This window comes from Odontesthes bonariensis, chromosome 14 (assembly GCF_027942865.1).
Source record: "Odontesthes bonariensis isolate fOdoBon6 chromosome 14, fOdoBon6.hap1, whole genome shotgun sequence".
NCBI classification, from domain to species: domain Eukaryota; kingdom Metazoa; phylum Chordata; class Actinopteri; order Atheriniformes; family Atherinopsidae; genus Odontesthes; species Odontesthes bonariensis.
The window spans coordinates 2,425,924-2,439,887 of record NC_134519.1 but is presented as its reverse complement, the minus strand read 5'-3'; the positions used below and the strand labels follow the sequence as shown (position 1 = coordinate 2,439,887).

The 13,964-nt window shown below is 48.3% G+C and overlaps 2 protein-coding genes across 2 annotated transcripts in view; one reads left to right on the top strand and one right to left on the bottom strand.

Moving 5' to 3' along the window:
• Positions 1-13,964, bottom strand: part of LOC142398498 (uncharacterized) — a 462,406-nt gene that overhangs the window by 184,663 nt on the left and 263,779 nt on the right. The gene's annotated exons all lie outside the window — the stretch shown is intronic.
• lamc1 (laminin, gamma 1) overlaps positions 1-13,964 on the top strand; it is a 70,131-nt gene that overhangs the window by 36,576 nt on the left and 19,591 nt on the right. Inside the window, exons 3-6 of the mRNA XM_075482492.1 lie at positions 5,246-5,376; positions 6,755-6,921; positions 10,091-10,279; positions 12,653-12,770. Of these exons, the coding sequence (XP_075338607.1) occupies positions 5,246-5,376; positions 6,755-6,921; positions 10,091-10,279; positions 12,653-12,770 (605 nt within the window). The remainder of the gene's footprint in view (positions 1-5,245; positions 5,377-6,754; positions 6,922-10,090; positions 10,280-12,652; positions 12,771-13,964) is intronic.

Sequence of the window (13,964 nt, the reverse complement as noted above, 5' to 3'; positions counted from 1 at the left end):
AAAGGATGTTTTATGGTTTTAAATTTAGATTTATTAGGTTACATCAGACATTTGTTCCTGGTCCTGGGGAACTCTTCAGCTGTTAAACGCAGTTTCTCAGACTATAAAGCGACTCGGACTTCGGAACCAGTCCTGCACAGCTGTCATGAGCTTGAGATCCCCGTTTGGTGATGGGTCAGGGGGCAGGCGTCCTAACCTCTGCTGCCCTTCTGAAACCTGACGTTAAAACTGACCGAGGACCGCAGGAATGATTCACGCCGACGCTTGTCAGGCGCCTCCAGCACGCCCGGCGTTGCGGTCGGTGACGCGGTGGAGGGACGGGTGGCCGCCGCCCTCGTCCTTTCACCGATGTTTACGCTTTAACTTCATCAGCCGGGGTGAGACGGGCTGCTAATCATTAACAAAACTGAATTAAAAGGACATAAAACCCACATAAACCCGATATTTAGGAAGTCCCCCGGGGCGTGTATGGGACCACAGGAGTCGCCCTCTGCTGGCTGTTTGATGTAAATGTACTTTATTCATACAGCCCTTTACAGACGATCCTTACGGTGTACCAAAGTGCTTTACAGCAGGTAATAAATAAAGAGAAGTAAAAACAAATAAAAACAATAAACGAACAGGGAAAGCAATAAAATACAACAAAACTGAATAAGATAAAATAAGATAAAAGTGTCATCGTACTGCTGGGTATTAGGATAAAAGTCTTATTTGCGACGGATCTGGTGTTGTTGAGAGCCATGCGAACAGGACGCCGATCCGTCTGTCGGGAGGCCCGGTTAACGGGTCGCAGATTCTCCATCTGCGGATCCTCACGGGTCGGCAGGGAGACGGGTACCCGGCCTCGGTACGACCGGCAATAGCCATCGGTAGGAGCGATCCACGAGCCTCGGGTGTCGTAGCGGGCGCAATTACCGGAGAGACCAGACATCAGAGGGCGAAGCCAAGTGGGCTTTCAGCCAGCATATTACTCATATTACTCCACCTCTCTTTCCACGTCTTCTGCGACGGGTGTTGCCTGGCAACCGACCAGGTAGATGCCATTAGGGATGGGAATTTATAAGATTTTTACGATTCCAATTCCATTTTCGATTCTGCTTAACGATTCGGTTCTTTATCGGTTCCCTTAACTGAACTGGGGGTAGTACCACCAGCCTCTGGCTCTGAGCCAGTCAGGCTCTGTCTCTCATGATTTCATCTAAATGTAATGCCTGAGAAGGCATTCATTTAACCTTAACCGTTACTAACAGCAGCTTTTACAATCAGGCAAATGGAGCTAACATGATAGGCAGTGTTTGTTAGTTAGTTAGTGACCTGCAGTGTTAGCCGAGGACATGCTAACGCTGCTAACGTTGCTGGGTTCAGATTCACCGACGTTAATCATTCATTCATAGTTATTGCATGTTGGTAGTATTTCCTCCCTTTGGTGAAATATTCACTTTGCAAGTTGCCCTGTTGTCGTCTTTTTTAGGGATGTGTAACCAAACTTTCGAGCGTTTGTACCGCTTGGGCGCCATGTTTACTGTTGACTGTTGCTTGCGCTGGACTCGCCACGCAACGCTGCGTGGTGACGTCATTCGCGCCCACTGGAATCGATAAGGGAATCGTTTGCAAATTCGCCAAATGATTCAAAGGAATTGAAACACTGGAAACCGGTTCTCAACAAGAACCGGTTTTCGATTCCCATCCCTACAGATGCCATAGGTCAGAGGGTACAGACGCCCAAACAGATGGCGTGGCTTTGTCTGATCGATGTCCTGGATCGGTTTTATGTCCACAGAATCTCAGGCGATCATACACCAGTGATGAAAACGATGAAAACACGACGATACACAGGAAAAGGTAGCAGAGGTAGACGGCCAGCCAAACACAACAGCGCCATCTTCTAGAATCGCAGAATTCTGTAGCGCAGGTGTGTCGATGAGCACCACACTGTCAGCAGTTATTTTCTAATCTCCAATCGGACAAACACGTGAGAACTTCCAGTGTTTGAAACAGCAGTTTGGCATGATTTGAAAGACCTCGATGCTTCAGCCAGAGAGTGGAAGCTTTATCAGAAAGGAAAGTCAGGTCGCTCTTCACATTGTTGGAAGCTGAACTCCTTTGGCAGATGTCGGCAGACGTCACGTCAGGTTCCAGAGATGGAGCTCTTGTTTTTGCTGCTCCAAAGGAGTGAATGTGGGCGTGAGGACGAGCTGCAGCTGTAAACGCTCTCCTTCAGGAAGGTTTCCTGCAGCTCCCCGAGGAGTTCCCACCAGGCTGCATTCTTCCTTCAGGAGAACACGTTGCACATGAGCCGCACATGATGGATGGCGGACAAATGCTCGGCTCAGAACCGCGGCTTCCTGGACCGGAGGAGCTGCAGCTGCCAGCTGATTTCGTTCTGCATGAGTCAGACACCGAGGAGAACCCAGAACCGAGGCTGCAGAACAACAGCCATCCTTCATCTGAGCCCAGGGGGCCGGAGCGAGTCGCTGCAGGTTTGGTTCTGATCCGGACAAGCGAGTCGCTGAAGGTTTGGTTCTGATCCCGACAAGCGAGTCGCTGCAGGTTTGGTTCTGATCCGGACAAGCGAGTCGCTGAAGGTTTGGTTCTGATCTCGACAAGCGAGTCGCTGCAGGTTTGGTTCTGATCCGGACAAGCGAGTCGCTGAAGGTTTGGTTCTGATCCAGACAAGCGAGTCGCTGCAGGTTTGGTTCTGATCCGGACAAGCGAGTCGCTGCAGGTTTGATTCTGATCCGGACAAGCGAGTCGCTGAAGGTTTGGTTCTGATCCGGACAAGCGAGTCGCTGCAGGTTTGGTTCTGATCCCGACAAGCGAGTCGCTGAAGGTTTGGTTCTGATCCGGACAAGCGAGTCGCTGAAGGTTTGGTTCTGATCCAGACAAGCGAGTCGCTGCAGGTTTGGTTCTGATCCCGACAAGCGAGTCGCTGCAGGTTTGGTTCTGATCCAGACAAGCGAGTCGCTGAAGGTTTGGTTCTGATCCGGACAAGCGAGTCGCTGAAGGTTTGGTTCTGATCCAGACAAGCGAGTCGCTGCAGGTTTGGTTCTGATCCCGACAAGCGAGTCGCTGCAGGTTTGGTTCTGATCCCGAAAAGCGAGTCGCTGCAGGTTTGGTTCTGATCCCGAAAAGCGAGTCGCTGCAGGTTTGGTTCTGATCCCGAAAAGCGAGTCGCTGCAGGTTTGGTTCTGATCCCGACAAGCGAGTCGCTGAAGGTTTGGTTCTGATCCCGACAAGCGGGTCGCTGCAGGTTTGGTTCTGATCCCGACAAGCGAGTCGCTGAAGGTTTGGTTCTGATCCCGAAAAGCGAGTCGCTGAAGGTTTGGTTCTGATCCCGAAAAGCGAGTCGCTGCAGGTTTGGTTCTGATCCCGACAAGCGAGTCGCTGCAGGTTTGGTTCTGATCCCGACAAGCGAGTCGCTGAAGGTTTGGTTCTGATCCAGACAAGCGAGTCGCTGCAGGTTTGGTTCTGATCCAGACAAGCGAGTCGCTGCAGGTTTGGTTCTGATCCCGACAAGCGAGTCGCTGAAGGTTTGGTTCTGATCCAGACAAGCGAGTCGCTGCAGGTTTGGTTCTGATCCCGACAAGCGAGTCGCTGCAGGTTTGGTTCTGATCCCGACAAGCGAGTCGCTGCAGGTTTGGTTCTGATCCCTTGGGCCCAAATTCTCTGCTTTTTTAGGGTGAATCCGGAGTGCTTTTGGTGTTAAACGTGAAGCGGACTGAGTGTTGCAGAAGTTAACTGAGGACAGCTCAGCTTCCTGCTGGGAAGCCTCTCAGTTATACGAGGATTTAACACCAGCCTGTGAAGGTGGGAGGTTTTCCTGAGTGGGTAGATAATGTTCAGGACATCTGACCTGAACACGAGCTCAGGAAGTCCAGCTCTGTTCATCTGACCTCAGAGGCTTTATTTGCAGATTCCTTCACTCAAACCTCCTTTTATCTGGACGTTATCGCTCTAAAAGCCGCTCCAGCAGCCAGTAAAGCTCACGTTGAGCAGCCCAACCACACGAGGCCAGCAGGCTGTCAGCACACGTTTCCTCCTGAAATCAGGCCCCAGAAAACTGTAAACTCCCTCATTTGCTCTTATGGTTGGTCGTGTTCTGACTGGAGCAGAAACGTGGTTTTTATTCAGCTCTGAGCTGCTTGTTTGTCTTCAGACAGCTGCTCTGAGCTCCCACTCTGTGAATGAAAACCTCTGGGCCCGATAAGCCGCCTGCTGATACTGAACAAAGCTATCTCTGGCCCAGTTTCCCACGAGGCTTTGACAGGCAGGATGTTGAGCAACGATCCTTCTGCTGTGAAACCCAACAGGTGTTTGTCTGGAATTCTCTGGAACCGTGAAGCAAATCAAATAAATTCCTCTGAAAATGTGAAAGTTTGAGGGTTGGTTGTTGGTGTTACTTCACCGTTTCCCACAGAAAGTTCTGTGATCTGATCCCATCAAAAACTGTTGGCTGAGGGTCGTGTTCCCAGCAGGATGAGCTGGAAGTCCACCAAGTCCAGCAGAAACTCTGACCTGGAGACGTTGGAGAGCTTCACCCTGATCACCCTGTTACTCTGATCCATGCGTGATGGGAACCGAATCTGTTCAGTCTGTAACTGAATCTGTCCCGTCTGTAACTGAATCTTTTCAGTCTGTAACTGAATCTGTTCAGTCTAACTGAATCTGTTCCGTCTTTAACTGAATCTTTTCAGTCTGTAACTGAATCTGTCCAGTCTAACTGAATCTTTTCAGTCTTTAACTGAATCTGTTCAGTCTGTAACCGAATCTGTTCAGTCTGTAACCGAATCTGTTCAGTCTAACTGAATCTGTTCCGTTTTTAACTGAATCTGTTCAGTCTGTAATTGAATCTGTTCAGTCTGTAACTGAATCTGTTCAGTCTTTAACTGAATCTGTTCAGTCTGGCTTCACTTAAACCATTGAAAAAGATATATTGTAGAACTGTGATTAAATTCAGGTTTTTTGTGTTTTCATGTTTTCATTTTTAATGAGTTGAATAAATGTGCATAACAGAGCTCAGTCTCCTGGAAGATGTCCTTGACTTCTTTTTCAGAGAGTTACTGAACCGATAACCCGGTTATTTCTCCGGTTGCTTTTAGCGCCCAAAGGTTGGTTTAAAGTTGTGTGAAATATTCTGCATGAATAACCGTTTCCGTTCCCGTAGAACAGGAGGTTTCTGGGGCTGCCGGATCCACAGCCGACTTTAAAGTGTTGAAAAACTGAGTCCCTGTTGCGTCTGTTGCAGGACTGGGTGACCGCCACCGACATCAAAGTGACCCTGAACAGGCTCAACACGTTCGGAGACGAGGTCTTCAACGACCCCAAGGTCCTCAAGTCCTACTACTACGCCATCTCCGACTTTGCTGTGGGAGGAAGGTAAAGACATTCAGGGAGCTGGTTCCTGCTGTCCTCTGCACAGTTGCACCTTATGAGTGGGGCAGATTCAGCAGGCCGGGGGGGTTTGGGGGGTCCTGATGTGTCACCGTGTGGTTTCCATACCGACTCCTTTTCCAGCAGGATTCGGGGCTGGAAAAGGTTTCGACGGGCATTACAAGAGTGTTGAACACGGTGCCTCTGCAGCCGTAATCTGTCTGAAATGTGGAGCAGATTTCCATTACACAGCCGGCATTCTTAGCATTCCTGGATTACAGGGAAACCGGAATGGGGCGGTCCGATCCGCCGTGACGGATGGAGGAGAAGGAAGGAGGCCCAGCACCTGCAAGGCTTAACCTTTACTGGTCCGGGGAGGGGTTTCTGAGGCTCCTCCCTGCCTCTCCGGGCAGATTCATGCACATTCTGGGCTCAGTTTACTCCTCTTTTTAACAAATACAGCTGGTTGAGTTACACTGACACTGAGCTTTGAGCATTTCCATGAGGAGAAAGACCCAAATGTTCGTTTAAAGTCAACTTTAAGATGCGAGTTGACTTCAGTTAAACCGTGCCAGTAAGCGCCGAGTTACTGGGAAAACACCAAGAAGTAGCTTCTTACCCCGAAATGAGTGGAATAAACTCAAGATTTACTTTTTCATTCTTTGTAAAGAACCGACTGCTTCCCTAAGGTCAGAGTTTCATCTTCACTCGGAGGTGAATTTCACATTAATTTAGTTGTTTATACTGTGATAAAGCTAAAGCTAACTAAAGCTGAGCCCAGGCTCATCCCACATCCTGTTTTAAGAAGCGCAGGCAGGGATTTCATTGGGTTTTATATTCTCGGCGCTGCAGTTTTAGCAGTTTTAGCAGCTTTAGCAGCTTTAGCAGCTTTAGCAGTTTTAGCAGCTTTAGCAGTTTTAGCAGTTTTAGCAGTTTTACCATTTTTAGCAGCTTTAGCAGTTTTAGCAGCTTTAGCAATTTTAGCAGCTTTAGCAGTTTTAGCAGCTTTAGCAGTTTTAGCAGTTTTAGCAGTTTTACCATTTTTAGCAGCTTTACCAGTTTTAGCAGCTTTAGCAGTTTTAGCAGCTTGGAGTACCAGTTGGTGTCAGATGAACAGGGAGTCTGCCTGAAGCTTTCGTCAGTTTTTCCATGGCTCTCTGCCAGGAAACACCTGAGACTAATAGCAAAGATGGCTGCAGAGCAGGTCCTGTCCTGTCGTGGGGGCTTTCTTTCTCCGAGGAGGCTTAACCAAAGCTTCCCTGGAGCCGCTCCATCAGACACCATCAACATTAAAGTGTCTGACAGAGTTTATATGAACATGAATGTGTACGACCTTTCGCTCTTCCTTAGAGGTTGTGTAACAGGTGAGTTCCTCCTCTGTCAGGTGTAAGTGTAACGGCCACGGCAGCAACTGTGAGCGGAACAGCGGCGGGCGGCTGGTGTGCGACTGCAAACACAACACGGCCGGCGACGACTGCGAGGTCTGCAAACCGTTCTTCAACGACCGGCCCTGGAGTCGGGCGACGGCGGACAACGCCCACGAGTGTCTGCGTGAGTGAATGCACCTGCGCCATTCTTCTTCTGCTGTTAGGGTATGTTGTTAGGGTCAGCTGTTAGGGTCAGCTGTTAGGGTCTGCTGTTAGGGTCAGCTGTTAGGGTCTGCTGTTAGGGTCTGTTGTTAGGGTCTGTTGTTAGGGTCTATTGTTAGGGTCAGCTGTTAGGGTCTGCTGTTAGGGTCAGCTGTTAGGGTCTGCTGTTAGGGTCAGCTGTTAGGGTCTGTTGTTAGGGTCTGTTGTTAGGGTCAGCTGTTAGGGTCTGCTGTTAGGGTCAGCTGTTAGGGTCTGCTGTTAGGGTCAGCTGTTAGGGTCTGTTGTTAGGGTCAGCTGTTAGGGTCTGTTGTTAGGGTCTGTTGTTAGGGTCTGTTGTTAGGGTCTGTTGTTAGGGTCAGCTGTTAGGGTCTGCTGTTAGGGTCAGCTGTTAGGGTCTGCTGTTAGGGTCAGCTGTTAGGGTCTGTTGTTAGGGTCAGCTGTTAGGGTCTGTTGTTAGGGTCTGTTGTTAGGGTATGTTGTTAGGGTCAGCTGTTAGGGTCTGTTGTTAGGGTCTGTTGTTAGGGTCTGTTGTTAGGGTATGTTGTTAGGGTCAGCTGTTAGGGTCTGTTGTTAGGGTCTGCTGTTAGGGTCTGTTGTTAGGGTCTGCTGTTAGGGTCTGCTGTTAGGGTCTGTTGTTAGGGTCAGTTGTTAGGGTCTGCTGTTAGGGTCTGTTGTTAGGGTCTGTTGTTAGGGTCTGTTGTTAGGGTCAGTTGTTAGGGTCAGCTGTTAGGGTCTGTTGTTAGGGTCTGTTGTTAGGGTCTGCTGTTAGGGTCAGCTGTTAGGGTCTGTTGTTAGGGTCTGCTGTTAGGGTCAGCTGTTAGGGTCTGCTGTTAGGGTCTGTTGTTAGGGTCTGCTGTTAGGGTATGTTGTTAGGGTCAGTTGTTAGGGTCAGTTGTTAGGGTCAGTTGTTAGGGTATGTTGTTAGGGTCTGTTGTTAGGGTCAACTGTTAGGGTCAGCTGTTAGGGTCTGTTGTTAGGGTCTGTTGTTAGGGTATGTTGTTAGGGTCAGTTGTTAGGGTATGTTGTTAGGGTCAGTTGTTAGGGTATGTTGTTAGGGTATGTTGTTAGGGTCAGTTGTTAGGGTCAGTTGTTAGGGTCTGTTGTTAGGGTCTGTTGTTAGGGTATGTTGTTAGGGTCTGTTGTTAGGGTCTGTTGTTAGGGTCAGTTGTTAGGGTCAGCTGTTAGGGTCAGTTGTTAGGGTCTGTTGTTAGGGTCTGCTGTTAGGGTCTGCTGTTAGGGTATGTTGTTAGGGTCAGTTGTTAGGGTCTGTTGTTAGGGTATGTTGTTAGGGTCTGTTGTTAGGGTCAACTGTTAGGGTCAGCTGTTAGGGTATGTTGTTAGGGTCAGTTGTTAGGGTCAGTTGTTAGGGTCTGTTGTTAGGGTATGTTGTTAGGGTCTGTTGTTAGGGTCAACTGTTAGGGTCAGCTGTTAGGGTCAGCTGTTAGGGTCTGCTGTTAGGGTCTGCTGTTAGGGTCAGTTGTTAGGGTCTGTTGTTAGGGTCAGTTGTTAGGGTCTGCTGTTAGGGTCTGCTGTTAGGGTCTGTTGTTAGGGTCTGCTGTTAGGGTCAGTTGTTAGGGTCTGCTGTTAGGGTCTGCTGTTAGGGTCTGTTGTTAGGGTCTGCTGTTAGGGTCTGTTGTTAGGGTCGGCTGTTAGGGTCGGCTGTTAGGGTCGGCTGTTAGGGTCAGCTGTTAGGGTCAGTTGTTAGGGTCAGTTGTTAGGGTCAGCTGTTAGGGTCTGCTGTTAGGGTCTGCTGTTAGGGTCTGTTGTTAGGGTCTGTTGTTAGGGTCTGCTGTTAGGGTATGTTGTTAGGGTCTGCTGTTAGGGTCTGCTGTTAGGGTCAGCTGTTAGGGTCTGCTGTTAGGGTCAGCTGTTAGGGTCAGTTGTTAGGGTCTGTTGTTAGGGTCTGTTGTTAGGGTCTGCTGTTAGGGTATGTTGTTAGGGTCTGTTGTTAGGGTCTGTTGTTAGGGTCAGTTGTTAGGGTCTGCTGTTAGGGTATGTTGTTAGGGTCAGTTGTTAGGGTCTGTTGTTAGGGTCTGCTGTTAGGGTCTGTTGTTAGGGTCTGTTGTTAGGGTCTGTTGTTAGGGTCTGTTGTTAGGGTCTGCTGTTAGGGTCAGTTGTTAGGGTCAGTTGTTAGGGTCTGCTGTTAGGGTCTGTTGTTAGGGTCTGCTGTTAGGGTCTGCTGTTAGGGTCTGCTGTTAGGGTCTGCTGTTAGGGTCTGTTGTTAGGGTCAGTTGTTAGGGTCTGCTGTTAGGGTCTGTTGTTAGGGTCTGCTGTTAGGGTCTGTTGTTAGGGTCAGCTGTTAGGGTCAGCTGTTAGGGTCAGCTGTTAGGGTCAGCTGTTAGGGTCTGTTGTTAGGGTCAGCTGTTAGGGTCTGCTGTTAGGGTCTGCTGTTAGGGTCTGTTGTTAGGGTCAGCTGTTAGGGTCAGCTGTTAGGGTCTGCTGTTAGGGTCTGCTGTTAGGGTCTGCTGTTAGGGTCAGCTGTTAGGGTCTGTTGTTAGGGTCAGCTGTTAGGGTCAGCTGTTAGGGTCAGCTGTTAGGGTCTGTTGTTAGGGTCTGTTGTTAGGGTCTGTTGTTAGGGTCAGCTGTTAGGGTCAGCTGTTAGGGTCAGCTGTTAGGGTCTGTTGTTAGGGTCAGCTGTTAGGGTCTGTTGTTAGGGTCTGCTGTTAGGGTCTGCTGTTAGGGTCAGCTGTTAGGGTCTGCTGTTAGGGTCAGCTGTTAGGGTCAGCTGGAAATCACTCAGAAACACTGACAAATGTTCTGTTCTATCAGGATGTTCTGGGGTTTATTTAGGTAAAATAACATGAAAGAACGAGTTAATACAGCGTCATTGTCCTGCATCAGGAGCCTGATTTCTTGAAATGAGTGAGTTGGTGAGGGAGCAGTTCTGATTTTATTCTTTTTTTGGAGCTTTATTCACTTGATGTTGAGTATTTATTGCACTTTAAATTTCTTATATTAAAACATCATTAGTTTTCAGGTGATTAGCTGTTTAACAACCAGAACGTCGTTGAATCAGTTGAAAACTTTGTTTCAGTTAAACTGTCATTTGAAACACTTTTTAGGCGTTTTCATGATGTCCAGCCGTTGCTCTGTGATGAGTCTGTTAACGCGCTGCTGTGTTTCTGTCCCAGCCTGCAACTGTAACGGCAAGAGCGGCGAGTGCTACTTCGATGCAGAGCTGTACCGGGCCACGGGTCACGGAGGTCACTGCAGAAACTGTGCCGACAACACGGACGGGCCTAACTGCGAGCGCTGCCTCGACAACTACTACCGAGACCAGAGCGGCAGCCGCTGCCTGCCCTGCAGCTGCAACTCCATCGGTGAGTTGCCTCCGTCCCAAGTGGGTTTCAGTGGGTATCAAGCCTAATTTATGCTTCAGACGCAAAGCCTCTGACGCTCGGACGCAGAGCCTCTGCGAGCGTCAAAATCTTGACCACTCCCCCACGCAGAGGCTCTGCGCGCGTTCTCGTGCACCTCAAAAAAATCCTGACTACGCGACAGACGCACGCAGACCACCAACCAAGTGCGCAGACAAAAGCGGCTGTGATTGGTCCTCGGTGTGCCTTTCCGGTTGACCAGGATCAGCGTGTCAGCGGAATATATACACTCCCCCCACCGAAGTTCTTGCGAATCGCGAGTTCTCGAATGGGCTCCCACTAGCGTTTTGGCGGGAAAATGCTATGCATCACTAGAAATTCTAGGTCGAGGTTGCAGAACCATAACATGAAAAGTGGTTCGCGACCAGAGCAAAGCAACACGTCAAGAAGATAGACGCAGAACTGTAATCTGCCCTTCAGTGGGTTTCAGTGGGTATCAGCGGGTATCATTGGGTATCAGCGTGTTTCAGCGTGTTTCAGTGGGTATCAGCGGGTATCATTGGGTATCAGCGTGTTTCAGCGTGTTTCAGTGGGTATCAGCTGGTATCAGCGTGTTTCAGTGGGTATCAGCGTGTTTCAGTGGGTATCAGCGGGTATCAGTGGGTATCAGTGTGTTTCAGTGGGTATCAGTGTGTTTCAGTGGGTATCAGCGGGTTTCAGTGTGTATCAGCGGGTTTCAGCGGGTATCAGTGTGTTTCAGTTGGTATCAGTTGGTATCAGCGGGTATCAGCGTGTTTCAGTGGGTATCAGTGGGTATCAGCGTGTTTCAGTGGGTATCAGTGGGTATCAGCGTGTTTCAGTGGGTATCAGTGGGTATCAGCGTGTTTCAGTGGGTATCAGTGGGTATCAGCGTGTTTCAGTGGGTATCAGCGGGTATCAGTGTGTTTCAGTGGGTATCAGCAGGTATCAGCGGGTATCAGTGGGTATCAGTGTGTTTCAGTGGGTATCAGCAGGTATCAGCCGTTTTCAGTGGGTATCAGTGGGTTTCAGTGGGTTTCAGCGGGTTTCAGTGGGTATCAGTGGTTATCAGTGTGTTTCAGCGGGTATCAGTGGGTATCAGTGGTTATCAGTGTGTTTCAGCGGGTTTCAGTGGGTATCAGTGGTTATCAGTGTGTTTCAGCGGGTATCAGCGGGTATCAGCGTGTTTCGGCGTGTATCAGCGGGTATCAGTGTGTTTCAGTGGGTATCAATGGGTTTCAGCGGGTATCAATGGGTTTCAGCGGGTATCAGTGTGTTTCAGTGGGTATCAGCGGGTATCAGTGGGTTTATAGTGGGTGTCAGCTGGTATCAGCTGGTATCAGTGTGTTTCAGCGGGTATCAGTGTGTTTCAGTAGGTATCAGTGGGTATCAGTGTGTTTCAGTGGGTATCAGTGGGTATCAGCGGGTTTCAGTGTGTATCAGCGGGTATCAGCGGGTTTCAGTGTGTATCAGTGTGTTTCAGTGGGTATCAGTGTGTTTCAGTGGGTATCAGCGGGTTTCAGTGTGTATCAGTGTGTATCAGTGTGTTTCAGTGGGTATCAGCGGGTATCAGTGGGTTTATAGTGGGTGTCAGTGGGTTTATAGTGGGTATCAGTGGGTATCAGTGTGTTTCAGTGGGTTTATAGTGGGTATCAGTGGGTATCAGCTGGTATCAGTGTGTTTCAGTGGGTATCAGTGTGTTTCAGTGGGTATCAGCGGGTATCAGCGGGTTTCAGCGGGTATCAGTGGGTTTATAGCGGGTGTCAGTGGGTTTATAGCGGGTGTCAGTGGGTTTATAGTGGGTGTCAGTGGGTTTATAGTGGGTATCAGTGGGTATCAGTGTGTTTCAGTGGGTTTATAGTGGGTATCAGCTGGTATCAGTGTGTTTCAGTGGGTATCAGTGTGTTTCAGCGGGTATCAGCGGGTATCAGCGGGTATCAGCGGGTTTCAGTGGGTATCAGCGGGTTTCAGCGGGTATCAGTGGGTTTATAGTGGGTGTCAGTGGGTTTATAGTGGGTGTCAGTGGGTTTATAGTGGGTATCAGTGGGTATCAGTGTGTTTCAGTGGGTATTAGTGTGTTTCAGTGGGTATCAGTGGGTTTATAGTGGGTATCAGCTGGTATCAGTGTGTTTCAGCGGGTATCAGTGGGTTTATAGTGGGTGTCAGTGGGTTTATAGTGGGTGTCAGTGGGTATCAGTGGGTGACTGAGTGAAAACTTTCTTGGTGTTTGGTGCAGCAAACCTTGAGTGAACTTGAAGCCGCTGCTGACACGGTTACAGCTCGGCTCCGGCAGGTTAACGGCAGACGGTTGCTTGCATGTGGTCGGAGGTTAACGTGCGGATGTGTGTGTGTTTGCAGGCTCTTTATCTCCTCAGTGTGACAGCAGAGGCGCGTGCGCGTGCAAACCAGGCGTGACCGGAGAGAAGTGTGACCGCTGCCAGCCGGGATTCCACAGCCTGACCGAGGCCGGCTGCAGGTACTCACCCGCACAGCAGATCAGTGAACAACCAATCAGAGCTCTGCAGATACAATCATTACACAGATTTAAATCAATGAATCAAAGAGTTTAGGAGTTTTAGTTCTTCAAAATGTTTAGGAGAAAAGTTACACATTGATTTTGAATTGTTAAAACAATCATTTAGTTTTCCGATTTGTGTCATGCACTGCAAATTATTTGGTTCTTACCAAGAAAAAAAACCCTTACATTTAGAAGTGCTAGATATTTTTTCTTGTTTTAAGAATTAATTTCTTATTTTAAGTCTTCAGCTTAACATTATAATCTTATATCAAGCAAAACTTTACTTTTTTTGTCTCAAACAGGCAGGGAATCATAAAATGAGACAATTAACACTTAAAATAAGATGTATTACGTTTCTCCTCCAAAGTCTCATCAAAATAAATCTTGTTTTAAGATTTAATAACAAACTCAACATGCTTGATTCAAGAGTCACACAGAAAATATCTGAAAACACACTTTATTCCTTGGATTTTAAGCATATGACAAATGTTTGTTCACAAAACTGCCTTTGTTAAATCTAGAAACAAGACTCCTACAATCGTAATTTAAGAAATCTTGCCAAGTCAAATTATCTTGCTGCATGGACAGATTTTTTCACTTGTTTTGAGTACCTTTTCCCTTAGTTTTAGTGTTTTTTATCTTGTTTGAAGACCCCTATTTTTTTGCAGTGTGAACATGAACGCCCCCTTTAATTTAAAGGTTTCCCATATCAGGAAATATAACAAATCACTGCTAAAACTCAGTAAAAACAGCCTCAGACATACTGAACTGTGTCATCATTTATGGAAGAAAAACTGAGACAAAACACAGAAGCAGAGAGTGGAAAACTAAGTGAACCCGTCCTGCTTCCACAGGAACTAAGGTCATGACAGCACAGTTAGAAACAGGCTGAACAGGTGTGGCTTGTGTGGAAGGGCTGCAGGAGAAAGCTTCTCTCTAAAAAGAACATGGCAGCACAGCTTAGGTTTGCAAAGCTGCATCTGAACAAACCACAAGACTTCTGGAACAATGTCCTTTGGACAGAGCAGAGCAAAGTGGAGATGTTTGCTCATAATGCACAGCAGCACGTTTGGAGGAAACCAAACACAGCATATCAGCACAAACACCTCACACCAGCTGTCAAGCACGGTGGTGGAGGGCTGATGATCTGGG